The sequence below is a fragment of the Ursus americanus genome, chromosome 5 (genome assembly GCF_024610735.1).
Source record: "Ursus americanus isolate L20-20 chromosome 5, mUrsAme1.1.p, whole genome shotgun sequence".
Classification (NCBI taxonomy): Eukaryota; Metazoa; Chordata; class Mammalia; order Carnivora; family Ursidae; genus Ursus; species Ursus americanus.
This window is the reverse complement of record NC_142131.1, coordinates 15,391,991-15,411,413: the sequence shown is the minus strand read 5'-3', so window position 1 is coordinate 15,411,413 and position 19,423 is coordinate 15,391,991. Positions and strand designations below refer to the sequence as shown.

At 38.3% G+C, this 19,423-nt stretch overlaps 2 protein-coding genes and 1 pseudogene across 4 annotated transcripts in view; 2 read left to right on the top strand and 1 right to left on the bottom strand.

The window, feature by feature from the left end:
* The window catches only part of KIAA0825 (KIAA0825 ortholog), a 375,816-nt gene that overhangs the window by 355,110 nt on the left and 1,283 nt on the right, over positions 1 to 19,423 (bottom strand). For both annotated transcript variants that reach the window (XM_045796269.2, XM_045796272.2), the window contains exon 2: positions 2,429 to 2,574. The gene's annotated coding sequence lies outside the window, so the exon portion shown is untranslated. The remainder of the gene's footprint in view (positions 1 to 2,428; positions 2,575 to 19,423) is intronic.
* On the top strand, positions 7,101 to 7,696 carry LOC123791468 (MARCKS-related protein pseudogene; annotated as a pseudogene).
* Positions 12,687 to 19,423, top strand: part of SLF1 (SMC5/6 complex localization factor 1) — a 79,018-nt gene continuing 72,281 nt past the window's right edge. The window contains exons 1-2 of one of the 2 annotated variants that reach the window (XM_045796277.2): positions 12,687 to 12,811; positions 17,005 to 18,134. In XM_045796277.2, coding sequence (XP_045652233.1) covers positions 18,099 to 18,134 — 36 coding nt within the window. In that variant the 5' untranslated portion in view covers positions 12,687 to 12,811; positions 17,005 to 18,098. Of the gene's footprint in view, positions 12,812 to 16,786; positions 16,969 to 17,004; positions 18,135 to 19,423 lie in introns of those variants that run through there. The other variant, XM_045796276.2, reaches the window with a different exon arrangement.

The window sequence follows — 19,423 nt, the reverse complement described above, 5'->3', positions numbered from 1 at the left end:
CATTTTCAAACCACTACACAATGCAGCATAATTCCCTCTTGCTGTTGAAAATGGGCTTAGAAAGAATATTACTTGTCGGAATTGTGATGATTTAATAATGATGTGATATGGGAGGGTCCAGTGGGTAGGAAAAGTAAAGTTCGGACTAGAAGTGAAGATAAAATTTCATAGCATCATCTCAAGTGAAAACTATTAAAAATTTCTAAAATTCAACACTCTTGAAAAATAAAGATAGAGGGAATGGAGTGCAGTACACTAAAAAACAAAGATTAATATTTGCTCAGTCACTGATAAAAACCAGAAAGGGTAAAACCTGGTGGTTCAATCAAGGAGGAGATGAGACATGGGTATTTTAGGTTCCTCAGTATCTTTGAGTCAGCAAGAAAAGATCAATAGGTAATTTGCTTCTCTTTTAATCTTTCGTATCTCTAACAGAGGTGATGATAAAGACAACTATGGGACAGATTCTAATATGTTTATTTTTCTAAATTAAAACTAGATTCTGCATAGGGCCACTGGGGTGGCTCAGTCAGCTATGTGTCTGCCTTCGGCCCAGGTCATGAACAGGGAGCCTGTTTCTCCCTTTCCCCTCCTCCCTGCTCATGCTCACATGCTCTCTCTCTCTCTCTCTCTCTCTCTCTCTGTCAAATAAATAAATAAAATCTTAAAGAAAAACAAAAACAAAAACAAAACTAGATTCAGCATAGACATTGCAGACCTGAGCTGTGAGATCACGACAGTTAAGAATCCTGGAAAGGAGAGGAATGTGGGTGAATAGATTACTGTTTCCCTCCTCTTTCTCCTTTTGCTATTTCCCTGCAGAATGCTCCTGGTTGCTCCTTTAATGAGTGGTGGGGTACGAGAACATTTTTTAACACACAACACAACATATCAGATTTTACTTTACATTTTACTTTCTGTAACAAGTTTACTTTAAAAAAAGAAGATTTCGCGCCCCCCACCCCTGAAAATCTGCATGGAAGTGTTTTATAAAGGACTACCACATGAAGTTTTAAGGCAGGCTTTACATATACTCAAGTACACTGAACAAGGATTGTTCAAATGAAATAACCATCAGGGTTAACTTGTACTTTTAGTGAAAAAAATATCAAGCATGGGAATTGTGATTTTCAACATCTAGAGAGGTGATAAACAACATGATCCAATGGTTAGGATGAGAGGCACAAGAAGAACAGGTTATGAACAGAATTACATCAATATCTCATGTCTTGTTGCTTCGGTGAATACTGGTCTGAATCAAATTCCTGAAAAACCAGAAATTTACGAAAATGCCTGAGCTAACTTTTCCGCTCACGGGGCAGGTATTACCTGTCTTTCCACAGCACAGAAGCAAGGAATTCCACTTCAGTGTGACCTATTTCTGCCTCTTAGATTTATCATATGCATTTTTTAATGACCCAACCAAAGGAAATGTAGAAACCTATTTGAAAAGCTGATGTTAAGGTTGTGACACCAACCAAAACAACAAGAGAATTTAAAGTTAAAATGACACGCAATCCCCGAATGAGTCTGTTGCACTCCTAATTTTAAAAAAAACAGTTTCTGTGCGAATACAGTGATGGCATGTCAGTGTCTGCTTTGAAACTCCTGAATTTTGTCATTTGGTGTTTGTGTCACAACCTTAATATTATTTAAATATACTTTTTAATATCTGTTATTTAAAAAAAATCTTTGAATTGAAGATACTCCTAAAGCTTTGAAGAAGCCAACCTCAAAGCGCTGCATTCCTAGCATGCCACTTGATTAGAAGTGGTGCATAAAACATCTGCTGTTGACAAATCTAATTCATTAAAAGGTGAGATGGATGCATTTTAAAATAACTGGCTGGCATCATTATCCGCAGCACCTTCTATAAATTATTCCTCTTTTCCCTTTAGACTGAACTTGTCACAGTTCCCTTTCAGAGTCTGAATGTTATGCCTTATAGTCAATGCTTTCAACATGTTTAGACAAGTCATAAGTTAAACAAGCAGGGGTACTTTATTTTCTAGAAATGAGAAAGAGGAGCAGAAATACTTACAGATTATTTCATTCGATTCATTGATTTTTAACTAAAGACAAGCAAAGTCGGTTAGTGGTGGTTTTATCTCACACAAAGGATTTAAAAATAAAACTATACTGTTTGGGTAGAAGGCAGAATTTCAAAGAAAGGTACATAAAAAGAGATGCTGGCAGCCCTGCTGCACTGTTGTGCAGAAGACTTAGTTTAAAATTGAATTGTGCTTCCCCTGACAGTGGAGATCAGGTCCATCACAAGGCTGACAGCTGGCTGGCACAGTAACTTCCTCAAGGAAAATGCTAACTGTATTTCTCTTGGAGGCCAAAGGCATAGAATTATAGAAGCCTTCAAGGAGACCAAGCAGGCAGAGAACAAATTATTCAAAATATGAAGAAAAACATTTCTTACCTAATTTTGTTTCAGAAGACTCAAAGAATGAGCTGGTCTTCTAATGCCAAATAAGTGGAAAATTATTTCCTTCCAAGTGGTCAGTAAAAGAGCTGCTCTTTATTATCTTCAGCTGAGTTTTTTTCCCCAACAGATACAAAATATACCTATAAAATAATTAGATAAAACTTAACACTGTCACAATGGAGGGGGTATAGTCACATTACTTGTCTACATTGGTAGTGACAGTGCTATCATTAAGTTCTGACATACAGGCATGAGTCGAGAGTTGCTGGAAATATATAAAGACATGCTAAAGTTGGGGTATCTAAGAAAAGCTTATTAACAAGATGATCCATAGATTATAGGCACATGAATAACTGAGGCACCTAGGAAAATATACATTCAAAACATTCCTTTCCTTTCCACCGATTTTTCCAACGTTCCTGAATAAATGTAGATTATACACAGTAAAGGAGGGATGCAGCACATAAAACAAGCAATGCCTTTCGATACAATTCCTTTTTTCCTGTTTAGTTACCAGTTTAGTTTCCAGGATAGTTTACTAAAACCAGTTTTTTTCTCACTCTTCTGGATTATCTGGTTAAAATAGATTCTGATTCTATTTAGTTGATTCTATTTTAGTCTGATCTATTTCTAGTTGATCAGTGGTTGGAGCCTGGGATTCTGTATTTCTAAGAAGCTTTTAGGTAATGCCACCAATACTGTGGAGCCATGGACTACACTTTCGCCAGTCTATTTGTCTTTCCCTCCATCACAGTACACTCTTGCTATTCTTGACGACTGGCCCTTTGTCTTTCCATATAATTTTAGAATCTACTGCCAAGTATTCCCCCTTCACCATCAAAATGCGACAGGAATTTGAGACCGTGTTGATTAAATTGAGCATCTGTAAAACGTTGAGTTTTGCAAGCTATGCGTGTGGTGTATCATTCCACTTACTGAGTTCTTATTGTCACACAATCATGCCTTACTATGTTCCCCATGGGAGTTTCACATATCTGTTGTTATGTTAGATGTATTCCTAGGGACTTCATATTTTCGATGTTAGCATAAACAGTATCTCTTTGTAAAAGCATTTTAATTTTTTGTTTAAATATGTATTTGTATAATTTTTGTATACTGATATTCTTATCCAGGATATTTGCCAAACTCTTATTCTTATATTTTTTCTTTAGTTTTACATCATGTACAAATAGAGTTTTACTTCTTTGTTTCAAAACCTATGCTTTTAATTCTTTATGTTGTCTTACAAAAAGAAAAAAGTTAAACAATAAATGAATTATTTAATAGAAAAGACTCTTGTTATCTTTAATCAGCAAAACTGATCTCTTGGTTAGGCCTCCATTGACTAGAAAACCACTATGAAGAAGCTTCCAAATATTTCTTTTGACATTTCTTTTTTTTTTTTTTTTTAAGATTTTATTTATTTATTTGACAGAGAGACAGCCAGCGGGAGAGGGAACACAAGCAGGGGGAGTGGGAGAGGAAGAAGCAAGCTCCCAGCAGAGGAGCCCAATGTGGGGCTTGATCCCAGATCGCCGGGATCACGCCCTGAGCCGAAGGCAGACGCCCAATGACTGCGCCACCCAGGCGCCCCTCTTTTGACATTTCTTGATTGTCCTCAGACTTCTTGCCTTTCTCTTGTGGTTAATACGCAAGCGCGTACATGTTACTAACATCCACTAACTCAAACCGACTTCTAGTCGTTATTTCATCAGAAATACCCTCATAGTCAACTTGGCCATTCTGGGAACTGAACTTGAACAAAGGGGAAACAGGAATTATAAAGGGAGAAATGGCTCAGTTCCACCCAAGAACTAAGATGAAGATGCCAAGCTAGGATGCCACTAGAGAGATACACCATGTCATCCACACTTCATAGCTAAAATCACAGGGTTTCTTGGAAAACCCATGAATAACTGAAATCGCCTTTTTGATGATGATGCCGGTCTGCTCCAAAGATTTCCTGCTTCACAAACTGTCAATGTTGTTATCATTGGTTACCTGAGGAAAGGTAAATGGCATGATGGCAAGGATGGAAAAAGGGTAAAGAAAGAGGAGGTAGTAACTAAAATGTAATAACCACTGTAATCATGAAAACACAACAAACTGCTTCTTCAAAAATGTGCTCATGTACCACTACAAACAGTAATTACAAAGACTTACAGCAATGCAGAAAATGCTGAAATGGTGAAGTGAAAACAGGACCCAAGAGAGCATGCATGCATTCTATTGCAACTGTTTAAAAATATGTGGACATGGGGTGCCACCTGGCTCCATCCGTGAAGCGTGCGACTCTTGATATTGGGGTTCTGAGTTTGAGTTCCACGTTGGGGTAGAGTTTACTTTAAAAAAATTTTAACATATGTGGACATTATTTTTGGTTAGGAAGATCGATCAGCATGCATTTTCCCTCCCCCCTCCACCAGAGGCGCCCTTAAAAGATAGTAAAGGTATGTGTCGGTTGGGGGAGAGGATTTTTAAACCATTACAATGAAGAGACTGAGAAAGTCACCATTACAAATGTACACAAAGTAACAGATGGAAGAGCATTCATGGAAAAAAGACAGTAGGAAAAGTCAAACTCTAGAACGTGTGCTGCAGTTAAAGGAATGACCTGATATCCCTGACAGAAACGTGGAGAAAGAAGTGAAGCTAAAATACCCTGAATTTCCCTCTCCTACCTTTTTGTACAAGCAACTATGTACTTTGTCTTTCATAGTTAAATATCTGACTGTGAATAAGAAAAAAAAAAATAAGTAGATGGGATAAGTGCTGTGTTTGAAGAAATGAATTAACAGTCTGGAAAACGAGGAAAGGCAGTATGGGTATGGATGCCCCCAGTGAAAAGCTGCCCTCATTCAGGCCTTTAGCTGACTTCCAGCATACCTGAATTTCTCTTTTCTCGTATGAATGCACAGCCAAGAACCACTGGGCATCTGAAGAACATCTTCTTTTTGTTTCCACACTGGAGATCAATATAAAACAAAATTTACCCCAAGAAAAACAGACACAAAAGTAATTAATAGAACATGTAAATTTTCCATCACTGTCAGAGAGTAAAGAAAAACAATGTATAGGGGCGCCTGGGTAGCGCAGTCGTTAAGCGTCTGCCTTCGGCTCAGGGCGTGATCCCGGCGTTTCCGGATCAAGTCCCACATCGGGCTCCTCGGCTGGGAGCCTGCTTCTTCCTCTCCCACTCCCCTGCTGTGTTCCCTCTCTCGCTGGCTGTCTCTCTGTCACATAAATAAATAAAATCTTTAAAAAAAAAAAAAAGAAAAACAATGTATACATAATACAAAACCAGAAGTAGGACTTCCAGCTACGGCTGAGTGCAAACAGCAAATATTCTTCAAAAAGAAACTAAAGAGCCAGACAAAATTAACAAATACAATCATTTCAGTGCTCTAGAAATTGACCAAAGGGATATAACAATTTGAGAAGCATGCTTATTTGGAAGACTGTTAAACTTCAGATAAGAACACTCGGACCCTGTCACATTCTGGTCTGGCCTCTCTCATCAACATCAACCACCAATTCAGTCAGTACAGAGGTTCTTCCAGGGTGGGGAACATCATTAAGACTGGAAACATCTGGGGGCACCTGGGTGGCTCAGTTGGTTAAGTGTCTGCCTTCAGGGTTGTAGAATCAAGCCCCGCATCAGGCCCCCTGCTCAGCAGGGAGCCCACTTCTCCCTCTCCCTCTGCCTGCTGCTGCCCTTGCTTGTACTCTCTCTCAAAGGAATAAATAAAATCTGAAAAAAAAAAAAAAAAAAAAAGACTTGGAAACATCTTTGCTGAGGTCAAAGGGGGTAACTTGAACTTTAGTGGCGGGTTATGCTCACCTCCAACAGTGTTTCAGTGGAAGTGAGGATCTTAGAAATCAGCAAGCAGGGAGAGGAAACAGCTCCATTAGTCCAAGGTCATGGTCATAATTGGGGCAGACATATTCTTGGCTAAGGTTGAGAAAATGTGCAATGGATACCAGAGAGGAACAAGCTAGTCATGTATTCCTTAGGTCAAATAATTACATACATAGAGCAAATGTGAATGTGTTAGTTGGATATTTGAATAGTCTCCTATCAAAAACTGATAGAAGAGAAAATCAGCAAGAGTATTAGAAAATATTATTCACCTATTCAACATAACTCTCATATAGCCGTGCGATGATGGCACAATACACATTTTTTTCAAATGCCAAAAAATATTTTCTAAAATAGACCACATACCAGGTCATAAAATAAGTCTCAATAAATTTTAAATAAGATCATAAAAAGTATGTTCTTTGAGTAGAACAGAATTAGAAATCAATAAATGAAAGAAATCTTGGAAAATCCTCAACATTTGGAAGTTAAAGAATACACTTCTAAATAAGTCAAAAAAGAAATCACAGGGATTAAAAAAATTTGTTACTGAATGATGGTCAAAACACAACATGTCACATTTTATGGGATACACAGAAAGCAGTGTATAGGGCACTGCAGCGTGGGCAGGCTCAGCTTGCGGGTTGGCGCTAGTGCCGGAGGGGGTGCAGCTCGTTTCCTCCCTACCCCATCCCCTTCCCCCTCAGGTGCGAGCCCCACCCATCCGCCGACCAGGCCCACCTGGCACAACTATCCCCTGTGGCTCGAGCCTAGGGTGGCTCTGGGAACCCCAGAAGACCCCCCATCATGGGCAGCCAGAGCTCCAGAGCTCCATGGGGCAACGTTACCACCAAGGAGGCAGCAGGCATTCCTCAGCTAAGGCCAAAGGACAGGAGAATGGCCAGGTGAAAAGCAATGGAGACTTATACCCCAAGGGTGAAGGGTAGTGGCCCCCTGTGAACAGAACAGAGGAGGCGGCAGGGGCTACTGGCGATGCCATCAAGCCAGCACCGCCTAGCCAGGGTGCTGAAGTCAAGGGGGATGCCCCAGCCAAGAAGACCCCCAAAAAGAAGAAGAAATTCTCTTTCAAGAAGCCTTTCAAATTGAGTGGACTGTCCTTCAAGAGAAATCGGAAGGAGGGTGGGGATAATTCATCTGCTTCCTCATCCACAGCCAAAGAGCAGGTGCAGGGGGAAATCAGTGCCTGCAGCGAGGAAGGCACAGCCCAGGAAGGGAAGGCTGTTTGTCCCCCCTGAGAGCCAGGAGCCCCAGGCCAAGGGGGTAGAGGCTAGTGCTGCCTCCAAGGGAGGGGACACAGAAGAGGCAGGACCCCAGGCTGCAGAGCCATCCACTCCCTCGGTGCAGGAGAGTGCCCTACACCTGCCAGTGAGCAGAATGAGTAGCTGGGTGAGGGCAAGTGAGGGATCTGTAAGCAGCAAAAACTGTGCTGCCCTTGTGAGGTCACTGCCTGGACCTGGTGTCCTGGCTGCCTTCTGTGCCCAAAAAGGAAGGGGCTGTTGCCCCCTCCCAGCCACGTGCACTCTCCTTTTCCCTTCTGTGGATTCTCCCATCATCCATCAGGCCTTCCTCTTAAGACCAGTTAAAGATGGTCCCTTGCAGTTTTCCAAGTTAGGTTAGTGATGTGAAATGCTCCTGCCCCTGGCCCTAGCTCTCCTGTCCCTCCCCCTGCAGAAGGCAATTTTCTTACCCAATTCTTTTCCAAGTAGGTTTTATTTACTCTACTCCCCAAATCCCTGAGCCAAATGTGGGGTGCCTACACTCCCAAACCCTGAGTGTCCAGCCTTCCGCCCTGTTGAGTTTTAAGTCTCTTGTGCTGTGCCTAATGGCACCTGGGCTTGGGAGGACACTGCCCCTGTCTAGGTTTTTATAAATGTCTTACTCAAGTTCAAACCTCGGAAAAAAAAAAAAAAAAAAAAAAAAAAAAAAAGCAGTGTAGAAAGGCAACACAGAAGACTACAGCAAAAATAAGTGAAACAGAAAAGAGAAAAGCAACAGATAAAGTCAAAAGTCGGTTCTTTGAAAAGATCAATAAAATTGCCAACTGTTACCAAGACTGATCAAGAATTAAAAAACAAAACAAAACAGAACAAAAAACAGGGGCACCTGGGTAGCTCAGTGAGTTAAATGACTGACTCTTGATTCCGGCTCAGGTCATAACCTCAGGGCTGTGAGATCATCAAGTCCCACATAAGCTCCACAATCAGCAGGGAGTCTGCTTGAAGATTCTCTCCCTCTCCCTCTGCCCCTCCTCTCACTCGTGCAGACTCTCTTTCTCTCTAAAATAAATAAATCTTTTTAAAGAAAGAAGAAAGACACAAACTACCAAAATAGCAAATGAAAATGTCACTACTGACCCACAGAAATCAAAAGGATTGTAAGACAACACAATGAATAATTTTATGCTAACAAATTAGACACAAAGATGAAATAGACACATTCTTAGAAAGACATAAATGACCAAAACTGACTTAAGAAGTAATGTGAAAATTGAATAGACCTAAAACAAGTAAAGACAATGAAATAATCATTCAAAATCTCCCCACAAGGAAAAGCAAAGTCCCAAAGGCTTCAATGGTAGATTCTATGAAATAAAAAAAAAAAATGAAATAATACAACATTTCACAGACTCTTTCAGAAAACAAAGGAAAGAAATCTTCCTCCTTCTATAATGGCGGTATTACCCTAACAAAGCCAAACGGATACATCACAAGAAAATAAAACTACAGACTAAAAACCTATATTGAAAAAGATCTAAAATCAATACCTTAACCCTCAACCTTCAGAAAATAGAAAAAGAGCAAGCTAAACACAAAGCAAGCAGAAGGAAACAATAAAGATTCGATTTGAGTAAATAAAAAGAGAAGAGAAAAACAACAGAGAAAAATCAATGAAACTAAAGTTGAATCTTTGAAAAGGTGAACAAAGTTAACAAACCTTTAGCTAGACTGACTCCCTCCCAAAAAGAGGAATGATTTAAATTATTAAAATTAGGAATGAAAGCGGGGACATTACTAACATTAGAAAAATAGATTATAAAAGGATACTATAAACAACTGTATATCATTAAATTATATAATGTAAACAAAATAGACAAACTCCTAGAAAGACACCAAGTACTGAAATGACTGAAAATTAAGAAAAAAAAAATTATGCATAGATCTATAACAAAGAGACCGAAAATAATCAGAAACCTTACCCCAATGAGAAGCCCAGGGCCAGGTGGTTTCATTGGTGAATTCTACCAAATATTTAAAGAAGAATTAACATCAATCCTTCACAAATTCTTCCGAAAAACAGAAGAGGAGAGAACACTTCCCAACTCATTCTCTCATGCCAGTATTACCCAGATACCAAAACTAGACAAAAGCATTACAAGAAAACTATAAACCAATAGCCCTTATGAATATAGAGGCAAAAACACTAAACAAAATAGAGCCAACTGAATCCAACAAGATGTGAAAAGAATTATACACCACGACTAAGTAAGATTCATCACAGGAATGTAAGGTTGAATCAACACAAGAAAATGAATCAATGTAATACACTTTATTAACAGAATAAAGAACAAAAACTACATGATGCTCTCAATAGATGGAAAGAAGAATGTGTCGAATCCAGTACCCTTTCATAGTGAAAAACACTCCACAAACGAGGACTAGAACCCTCAGTTGACCTTATACTTAATGGTAAAAGGCTGAAAGCTTTCCCCTTAACATCAGGAATAAGACAAGAAGATCCATTTTTAACTCTTCTATTCAACACTGTACTGGAAGTTCTAGTCAGGGCAATTAGGCAAGAAAAGTAAATAAAAGGCATCCAGATTTGAAGGGAAGAAGTAAAACTATCTTCACTTACAGATGACGTGATCTCGTACGTAGAAACCCTAAGGAATTAAAAAAAAAAAAAAAAACCCAAAAATCAAAAGTATTGGAGCTAACAAATACATTCAACAAAGTTTGGAAGACATCTGACTAATAAATGAAAATCAACTGTATTTCTATATGCTAGCACTGAAGTGAAATGAATTTGAAAAAGTTAGGAGAACAATTCCATTTACAACAGCATCAAGTAGAAGGAAATACTTTGGAAAAATTTAACAAAAGGGGCACAAGACATTCATTTCGAAGTACAAAACCTCGTTTCAAAAAACTGACTTAGACCTAAATAAATGAAAAGTCCATGTCTTATGGACTGAAAAATATAATAATTTTTTTTTTAAAGATTTTATTTATTTATTTGACAGAGAGACAGTGAGGGAGGGAACACAAGCAAGGGCAGTGTAAGAGGGAGAAGTAGGCTTCCTGCTGAGCAGGGAGCCCAACAAAGGCCTGGACCCCAGGACCCTGGGATCATGCCCTGAGCCGAAGGCAGACGCCCAACAGCTGAGCCACCCAGGTGCTCCAGAAAGATATAATAATGTTAAAGTGGCAATACCTCTCAAATGAATGTACCGAATGAATGCAATATCTATCAAAATCTCAGCTACTTATCTTGCAGAAATTAACAAACTGATCTTAAAATTCATACGGAAATGCAAGGGACCCAGAATAGCAAAAACAATCTTGAAAAAAAACAAAGAGAACCCATATATCCCATTTTTCCAAGCTTACTACAGAATTTCAGTAATCAAGGCTGTGTGATAGGATAGGCTTAAGGATAGATATATAATCAATGGAATAGAATTTATAGTCCAGTAATAAACCCATACATGTCCAGTTCATTTTTTATGAGAATTTCAAGAAAATTCAATAGGTAAAGGTAAGTCTTTTCAAGAAATGTTGGTGAGACAACTGAATACCAGCATGCAAAAGAACTGTCAGACTCCTCCATCACAAGATATACAAAAATTAACTCAAAATTGATCAAACACCTAAATATAAGCACTGAAGTATAGAAAATTTTTTTTAAAAATCACTGGTAAAACTCTCCTTGACCTTAGGTTAGGCAATGGTTTCTTAAATAAAACACCAAAACATAATCAACAAAAGAAAAAAAAATAGGTAAACAGGATTTCATAAAAATTAAAAATCTGTGGTTCAAAGGACACCATCAATAAAGTGAAACAACAATCTACAGCATGGGAGAAAATGTTTGCGAATCAAATATCTGATAAGGGAACAGCATCCCAGAATCTATAAAGAACTATTACAGCTCAACAATAAAATGGCAGGTAATTCAATTTAAAAATGGCAAAGAATTTGAATAGACATTTCTTCAAGGAAGATATACAAATGGCCAACAAGTTAAATGATGCTCAGCATTATTAGATAAATGCAAATTAAGACCACAAAAGATACCACTTCACAATTCACCGGAATGGCTATAATCAAAAGACAGACAGTAACAAGGATCCAAGAAGATGTGGAGAAGCCAAAACCCTCCTAATCTGCTAGTGGGAATGTAAACATCTCTCCCTCATCCTATCAGTGGTAATATTTCCTTACTAGCACTTCGCATTTTGTAATTTTTTTGGTAATATCTCCCACTAGACTGAAAGCACATGAAAACAGGGTTTAGGTCTCTTTACTTAAGTATACTAGTTAGGGAACCAGTCATTCTGTGCTATCTGTAATCACTGATTTGCTTACAACTCTCAACCCACTAAACTGAATCTTCTTTTTAAGATTTTGTTTGTGAGAGAGAGAGAGAGCGAGCACAAGTGAGCACAAGTGTGCTCACATGAGTGGGGGGAGGGACAGAGGGAGAGAATCTTTAAGCCACCTCCCCACTGGGGGAGGAGGGCACTGGATCCCATGACCCATGAGATCATGGCCTGAACCAAAGCCAAGAGTCCGATGCTTAACCGACTAAGGCACCCAGGAGCCCTACAACTGAATCTTCATTAAGATTGTTCTGTGCCTTAATTTTTTACATCTTAGTACCTCGTCAAGTTGTTGACACAGAGGAAGCACAAAGGAAAAGTTAAAGTGATGCCAAAGTGTGGTACACAGATTTTTGATGGAGTCCCAGTATTCTTTCACGGGGTTCAAAAGTTCAAAACTATTTTCATAATAATAAGACATATGCCATTCACTAGGTTTGACGTTTGTACTAATAGTGCAAAAGCAATAATGCCCAGGCCCAGACTGCAGTCTCCAAACTGTATTAGTTGTATCAGTTTTCTATTGCTGCTGTAATTACTTCCCACAAATTTACTGCCACAAAACCACAGAAATATATTATCTTACAGTTCTCTAGGTTAGAAGTCTTAAAATGGGTCTCACCAGGCTAAAAGGAAATGGTCAGGAGAGTTGGATTCCTTTCCGGAAGCTCTGAAGAGGATGCATTGTTTCCTTGCATTTTGTAGCTTTTAGAAGCTGCTCTCATTCCTTGGCTCATGGCCCACTTCCCTCATTTTCTATTTAGCTCTGTGGGTTGAATCCTTTTCATATTGGATTACTCTGAATTCCTCTTCAGCCTCCTTCTTCCACTTTTGAGAACCATTGTGATTACACTGGACCGATTTGGATAATCCAGGATAATCTCACTATTTTAAGGTAAACTGATTAGCAACTTTTAATTCCTCTTTGTACTATAGCCTAACACAGTCACAGGTTCCAGAGATCAGCATGTAGGCATCTGGGGGAGGGGGGATATTATCCTGCTTACCACGGTAGTCTTATTTTTTCACCACCACACAGCTACAATAAAAAGTAAAGCCAGGTTTACTTAAAAATGTCTTCAATGAGCAGTAAAAATTAGTAATGTTATTAGCTCAACCTTGGAGTACACCACACATTTTTTCAAAATCAACCAAATTGAGTGAGCTCTCACTTCAAGGAAAACTTTAAACAGCAATTTGCTGTCAACGATAAAATTAGAGTTTTCAAAGCAAAAATAAGAATTTTGGGCAATTCACATATTGTCAGATGGACAGCTTCCCAATATTTTTAAATTTTCCTGATGCGACTGCTGATAATGTTAACAAGTAGGATTTTTTGACAACATATAATGAAATGCATTAAGATTTGGAAGATCAGCTTTTACCCCAAGGAGTCAATATTTCCACATGACCAATGCATTTATAGCAAAATCACATGATTGTAAGAGTCATTAAAAGTGCAAGATGGACCAAGGACATTTTAAAGTTACAGATTACAAAAAGTTCACTGATAGGGTTTCAGATATCACATTGCAATTAAACCTTAAGAGACCACCACTTCGTAAGTTTGTGTATAGGAGGATCAAAGAAAAACATTCACAATTATCTGAAAAGGTCACTAAAATACTCCTTTCTTTTCCAACTATGTCTGTATAAGTTTGGATTTTGTTCACTTATTTCAACCCAAAACAACACATCACAACAGTGTGATTAGAGAAGCAGATCTGAGAATTCAACTCTCTTCTTTAGGCCAGACATTAAAGACACTGCAAGAACATGAAATGATGTCACTCTTCCACAAAAACTTTCTTTGGGAAAATATAATCATTTTTTAAAAGGCTCTATATGTTAACATGTAAGGTTTTATTATTGAATTAACTACTTTTTTAAAAGTTAATTTTAATTTATAATATATATATAATATAAATAAATATAATAATATAATAAATATAAGTAGATAGAATTACATACACAAAAACTCTGAGGTCAACAGTAATTTTTAAGAGTGTAAAGGACTCCTAAACTAAAAGTTTGAGAACTGCTGAGGAAGATAAATGAGAAAGTCCAAGAAAGATCATGATCAGATTAAAGTATATCAAAGGAATAAACTTAGGCAGCCTCACTGATACCAGGGTCGAGAAGGCAACGTAAGAACAGGGCATGGAAGGAGGGCTCCATTTACAAAGAGCCCCACTCCCAAACTCTTTCCCAGTCAAATCTGTGATTAGCAGACAGAGTTCATCCTTGAGGAGCTAAGTAGCCCACAGGCATTTTTGAGGGCAGTTACGAATATATGTTAGAAAAGGAAGTAATTGATGTTTTACGAAATTATAAAGGAATAAATTATCATGTGGATTATACACCAATTGCATTGAAAAAATATTATTTAGTGAGCTGAAGTCTAAAAAAGCAAGGAACAGGGGTAAAGAATGTCATGACAATGAAGCACAGAATAATATTCACTGGTATTAGTAAAAATTAAGACTTCTTCAGTAGAATGCTCCTCAAAATAGCTCCTATCACTCCTCAGTTTAAATTAGGTAAACTCCAGACTTACACTGTTGGATTAGCTGCAGTTCCCCAAAGGGAAAATGGAAAGTAAATTCAGGTGATGTGGCATGGCTGCTAACTGCTAGAAACAACTTCAGCTGTACAACCGCTCTGACACTGAACGGTCAGAGTCAGAGAAGAGCCTTTTCAGTAAATCTTAGCAAACAAATAATGTGACAGAAAAGGACGGCCATATTAACCAACTAGAAAATAGAGCAATTATGTCCCCTAAATAGAGCAAACAATAAGTCTTTTCTTGGAAGCATGGTCAAAAAGAGCCCTAAATTTAGATTCTTAAGACCTAACTTTTGGCTCAGGTCACATGTTTCCTGAGTTATCTGGGCAAGTTAAACTACCTTTTTAGTCTTCATTTGTAAGATAAAAAAGTTAGTCTAAATCTCCTGCTTTAAAATTCGACTCTAATTCACAGTAACGACCACATTTTATATTCGAATCCTAAAGTCACATACATCTGAAATAAAAACACAGGCTAGTACTCACCAAATTGATGGATTCTAACGGGCCACTTGAAAAGCATTGAATTGATTGATGTCTACAATTGCTTAGTAAGAACAACAAAAGAGGCTAGGGGTGATCTACAAAAGTCTAATATCATGACCTTTTTAACCACAGAGGTATCTTTGGGAGGAAGAAAAAGGGATATTCACGTTTGGGCTAATAGTCAAGCGATGGATATTAACACTACTCAGGTTTTTGGGACTGTTTATTTATTGGCTACCTGAATTTAGAAATTTAAACAGCATATTATTTAACTACCTAATGTTGAAAAATCAGTTGCTTAGCTAATGTTTTATTTCCAACTGTTATTTGGAACTTTTGATTCCGTAGCTGCTCTCTGGCTAACGAAAGTATACTATAAAATATAAGAAGTTGTTCCTCTAAGAACATGTGCCTCAAATGTTAATGATGTCACTGGCTGGCTGGGATTGTATCTTTCTTAGAGGTTGGGGCCGGCAGTAAAAGTCAAGAGTTGAAATTTAAACACTTGTAAATTACAGCATGTGACAACTATCAATTGTTTTTACTAATAGCTAACATTATATTGAGCACTGTGGGAACATGGGATTCCTCTAACGGATGACTTTGGAACACATATTCCCCATTGGCCCGCTGAAGCTTTCTTCGAATAGTGCGGCAGTTTGACATTCTTCTCACTCTTCTCTCCCTTCCTCCTTTCCTTCTCTTTTTTCACAGGTTGTCTGACCTGCATTGAGGCCTGAAGGCACTTCCCTCCTACTCTTGCTCCCTCTCCTTTATCCTTCAGGGGCCTTTTCCCCAATAAACCTCTAGCACATCTAATCCCCTCTTAGCATCTGCGTCTCTGGGAATTTGAGCGAACAAAGAAAGCACTTCCAAGTCCAGCCACCATATTAAACTGTGCACACCATTATTTAATCTTCACACAGGCTTCTGAACACATTACTATTTCCATTTTACAAATAAGGAAATACTAGGAGCACAAAAGTACCTTTCCCAGAGTCACGCAACTAGTGACAGACCTGGGATTTGAACTGTTTGACTTCCCAGTTGGAGCCCCAGACCTTAGTTTTTTTAAGTAGGTTCCACACTGGATGTGGAGCTCAACACAGGGCTTGAAATCACGACCCTAAGATCAAGCCCTGAGGTGAAATCAAGAGTCGGACGCTTCATCGACTGAGCCACCCAGGTGTCCCCCACCTTATTTTAAAGCAATTAGATTACAGTAAACCACAACAAAACTAGACAAATCCCTAATAACACTTTTTCTGATTCCTGTGTGTTTTCACACACTATCAAACTTAATCCTATTAAATTTGTAAAGTTGATATTACCACTTGACAGATAAACAAATTGGGGCTCAAAGAATGTAACTCCTTCCAAATCATATTTAAGTTCATGAATTTGAGTTCATATGCAGGTCTTCTCTGAATTCAGCTGCTTTACATTATACTGCTCTCCCTAATTAATCAAAATGACAATGTCTTTGTTTAGTTTTAGCTAATTTTCTTGAGAATGTTATTCAGCAAAGAATCCACAAATGATTTAAACAGCTATATATGTTTCATATACATACATATTATAGATACACTACTCTTTCCTGAGCCACCTCTCTCCTTATTTACTTGTACTTTAACCAAAGCTTACAGGGAAATAAAAAGCTGGAGCACTGTTTCAAAAACCTGTCTCCAATAACATATCAGCAGTTGAAGCTGGAAAGCAGTGTTCTTTTCACACTTCTAGAGGCTTTTTAATATTACTTTGCTGATTTTTACCTTTATCTCGATTCAGCTGCAGTCTTTTGACTGCACCACTCAAACATTTTCCTTAACCAGGGTCACCTGATGAGGTGAGTCAGCAGTCTGCAAAATCATCAGTTCTAATGATTAATTCCTGGTTGTTTCCCAGCCTTTAAAATGACACAGCCTAGCAATAGCGTGCTCTATGTCGGTCGGAGCTGGATGTCAAAGTAACTCAGCAGTGTATTCAAGTATCGGAAGACAGGTGGGGTGCTGTTTTTGGTGTTTGTTTTTTCTGTAGATATGCATGGGGAAGATCTTCCAGAGGGGCAATACTAGGGATCTAAGCACAAGCAAGTCAGGAAGAGGAGACCCATGACTGATTCCATCGTGGAGGTCCTGGAGCCACTAATGGGAGGAGAGAGCTAAGTGTCCCCTACCCAACCCACTATGCGACTTCAGATGGGGAAAGTGGTGCTCAGAGAGGGGCAGGTGGTTGCTCAGAGTCACAGAAAGGGGCAGGAGCCATGGAGACAAGAAGACCTCATAGCCTGAGAGAATCCCTACCCCCAGCCAAACCAAAACCCCCAATGCATCTCCACTAGGTGCCAGGGCCCAGCTCCCACCCTATTAAACAAGGTGTTTATAAACCAATCCCCACACCATGGATGTGAATCCATGTCCTCTCAAGGTGGAGCCCCCAAAATAGGAAGCTTGATGGCCCCTCAGGGTCCTCTCCCACTTTCAACTGGGCCTGAGCCCTGAGTCATAGGTGTCTACTCACTAGGAAGGAAAGGATTGCTCCCCAACCAGATGAACAGACTGGTGGGGGGGAACAGCTAATAGGCAGGTGCTGGGTTGTGGCTGGAGTAGAATCATGGGCAATTTTTCATTTTTTTCCTGTTTTGTATATTCTCAAATTTTTAATCTATAACACCTTTGGGGTTAGATTAACTGATCTATAAGGTCCCTTCCAGCTGTAAAATCCTCTGAAGTTAGCTGACTCCTAAGTATTCATCTGAATATTTGAGAAATGATCCTTAGAGAAATAAATTTCCCCGAGTATACACCTAGTTAGTAGATGAGCCAGGATTAAAATCCAATTGGAGGCAGTATAGCAAAGCGGTTATGATAATGGCCTCTGAAGTGAACAACAGTTCACATCACAGCTCTGGCATTTAATGACTGTGGTAACATAGAACGATGTACAAAGCTTGTCTTGGCTTCAGTTTTCTCATCTGTAAAACAAGGATAATAATACTTACCCTATAGTTCTGTGAGGATAAAATGTAACACTACATAGCAGAGAGTAAGCAACAATAAATGCTAGGTATTCTCTTATCGCCTATCTCACTGTCCAGTTTTCTTTGCAGGTGACCACATAGCATTTTATGGATGAATGTAGAGTGGACATTACATTTCAGCATCAAAGTGAGTAATGATAAATGTTTATTTATATGGTAAGACCCTTTTTAAAAAACGCACAAATACTTCTCTATGGATAAATTACATTTTAAAAAGTAATCATCATTCCTTCAATAAATGTTTATTGAGCCCCTGCTATATGCCAGACACAGAGCTAAATGCTGGATATGAGATAATGGAGAAAACAGATACAATCTCGATCTTCATAAGCACTGAAATTTGACTGGAAACAAAACATCCCTGAGATCTACCTATAGGATATGCAAAGCAAATATCTTTGGGACAGTGAAATTAATAAATGTAAAAAAAAAAAATGCACATTAAGTATTTGAGACTAGGTGTACATATATACTTGTGTCTATGCAAGATACTCTTTATAATTAAGTTCTATGTTATAATACTGGTCATTTTAATGAGATTTTAGTAAATTCCCTGACAATTAGGCTATTTCTACTTCTCTACATAAAATAGAATGCTGGAATGCATATGTTTAATTAAGGATACTCCCTTAAAATGTGTGATAAGCACCATCTGCCTGAGGGTTACATGAATGAAATAGAACAGTTTTGCTAATAACCAGTAAATAACAATTCCTTACAGGCATTACCAAGTTCAATTTTATGAAGTTTGTGACCATTCACTCATTTTTCTTTTTCTCCACACATATACACACGTGTGTGTGTGTCCGCTTGTGTGCAAAGCTGACTGAAGAGACATCTGATATTCTGGACTTAGAGTCACCTATACACTGATGGTCTTGAGATTATTTATATTTAAGTGATGACGATAAAACTGGCCAAGAAAAAAAAAATGGGTTACTCATATGTCACAGTTACTCTATGGTAATATCTTAAATACTTAACACATTCCTTAATCCTTAATACATTAACTTAAGGAATTCCTTAACCCATTAACACATCCCTAAAATCTCTTTATACTTAGTTTTGCTATCGATTTCACTTTTGAATGTGACATATTGCCTATTCAATTTTACCAGAGTAAAAAGAATGATTTGTGTTGGCGATATTTATAAGAACAGTAAAAAGAGCCAAAGTTTGGAGTTCGGTCAACTATGTTCAAATCTCAATTGTGTCATTTAATTATATAATTTGTGAGAACATCTTTCAGTCTCAGTTACAATGTCTTTGAGTCTCAGTATAAAATGTTTGCATAATAGGAGTAGCATAACTTCTAGGACAGTAGTAACTTTAAGGAATGTAAAGTGCCTGGCAAACCATAGCTATTCGTGGTATTAGTGGTTAGCTATATTAATTTGAAAGAACACAAATCAAGAG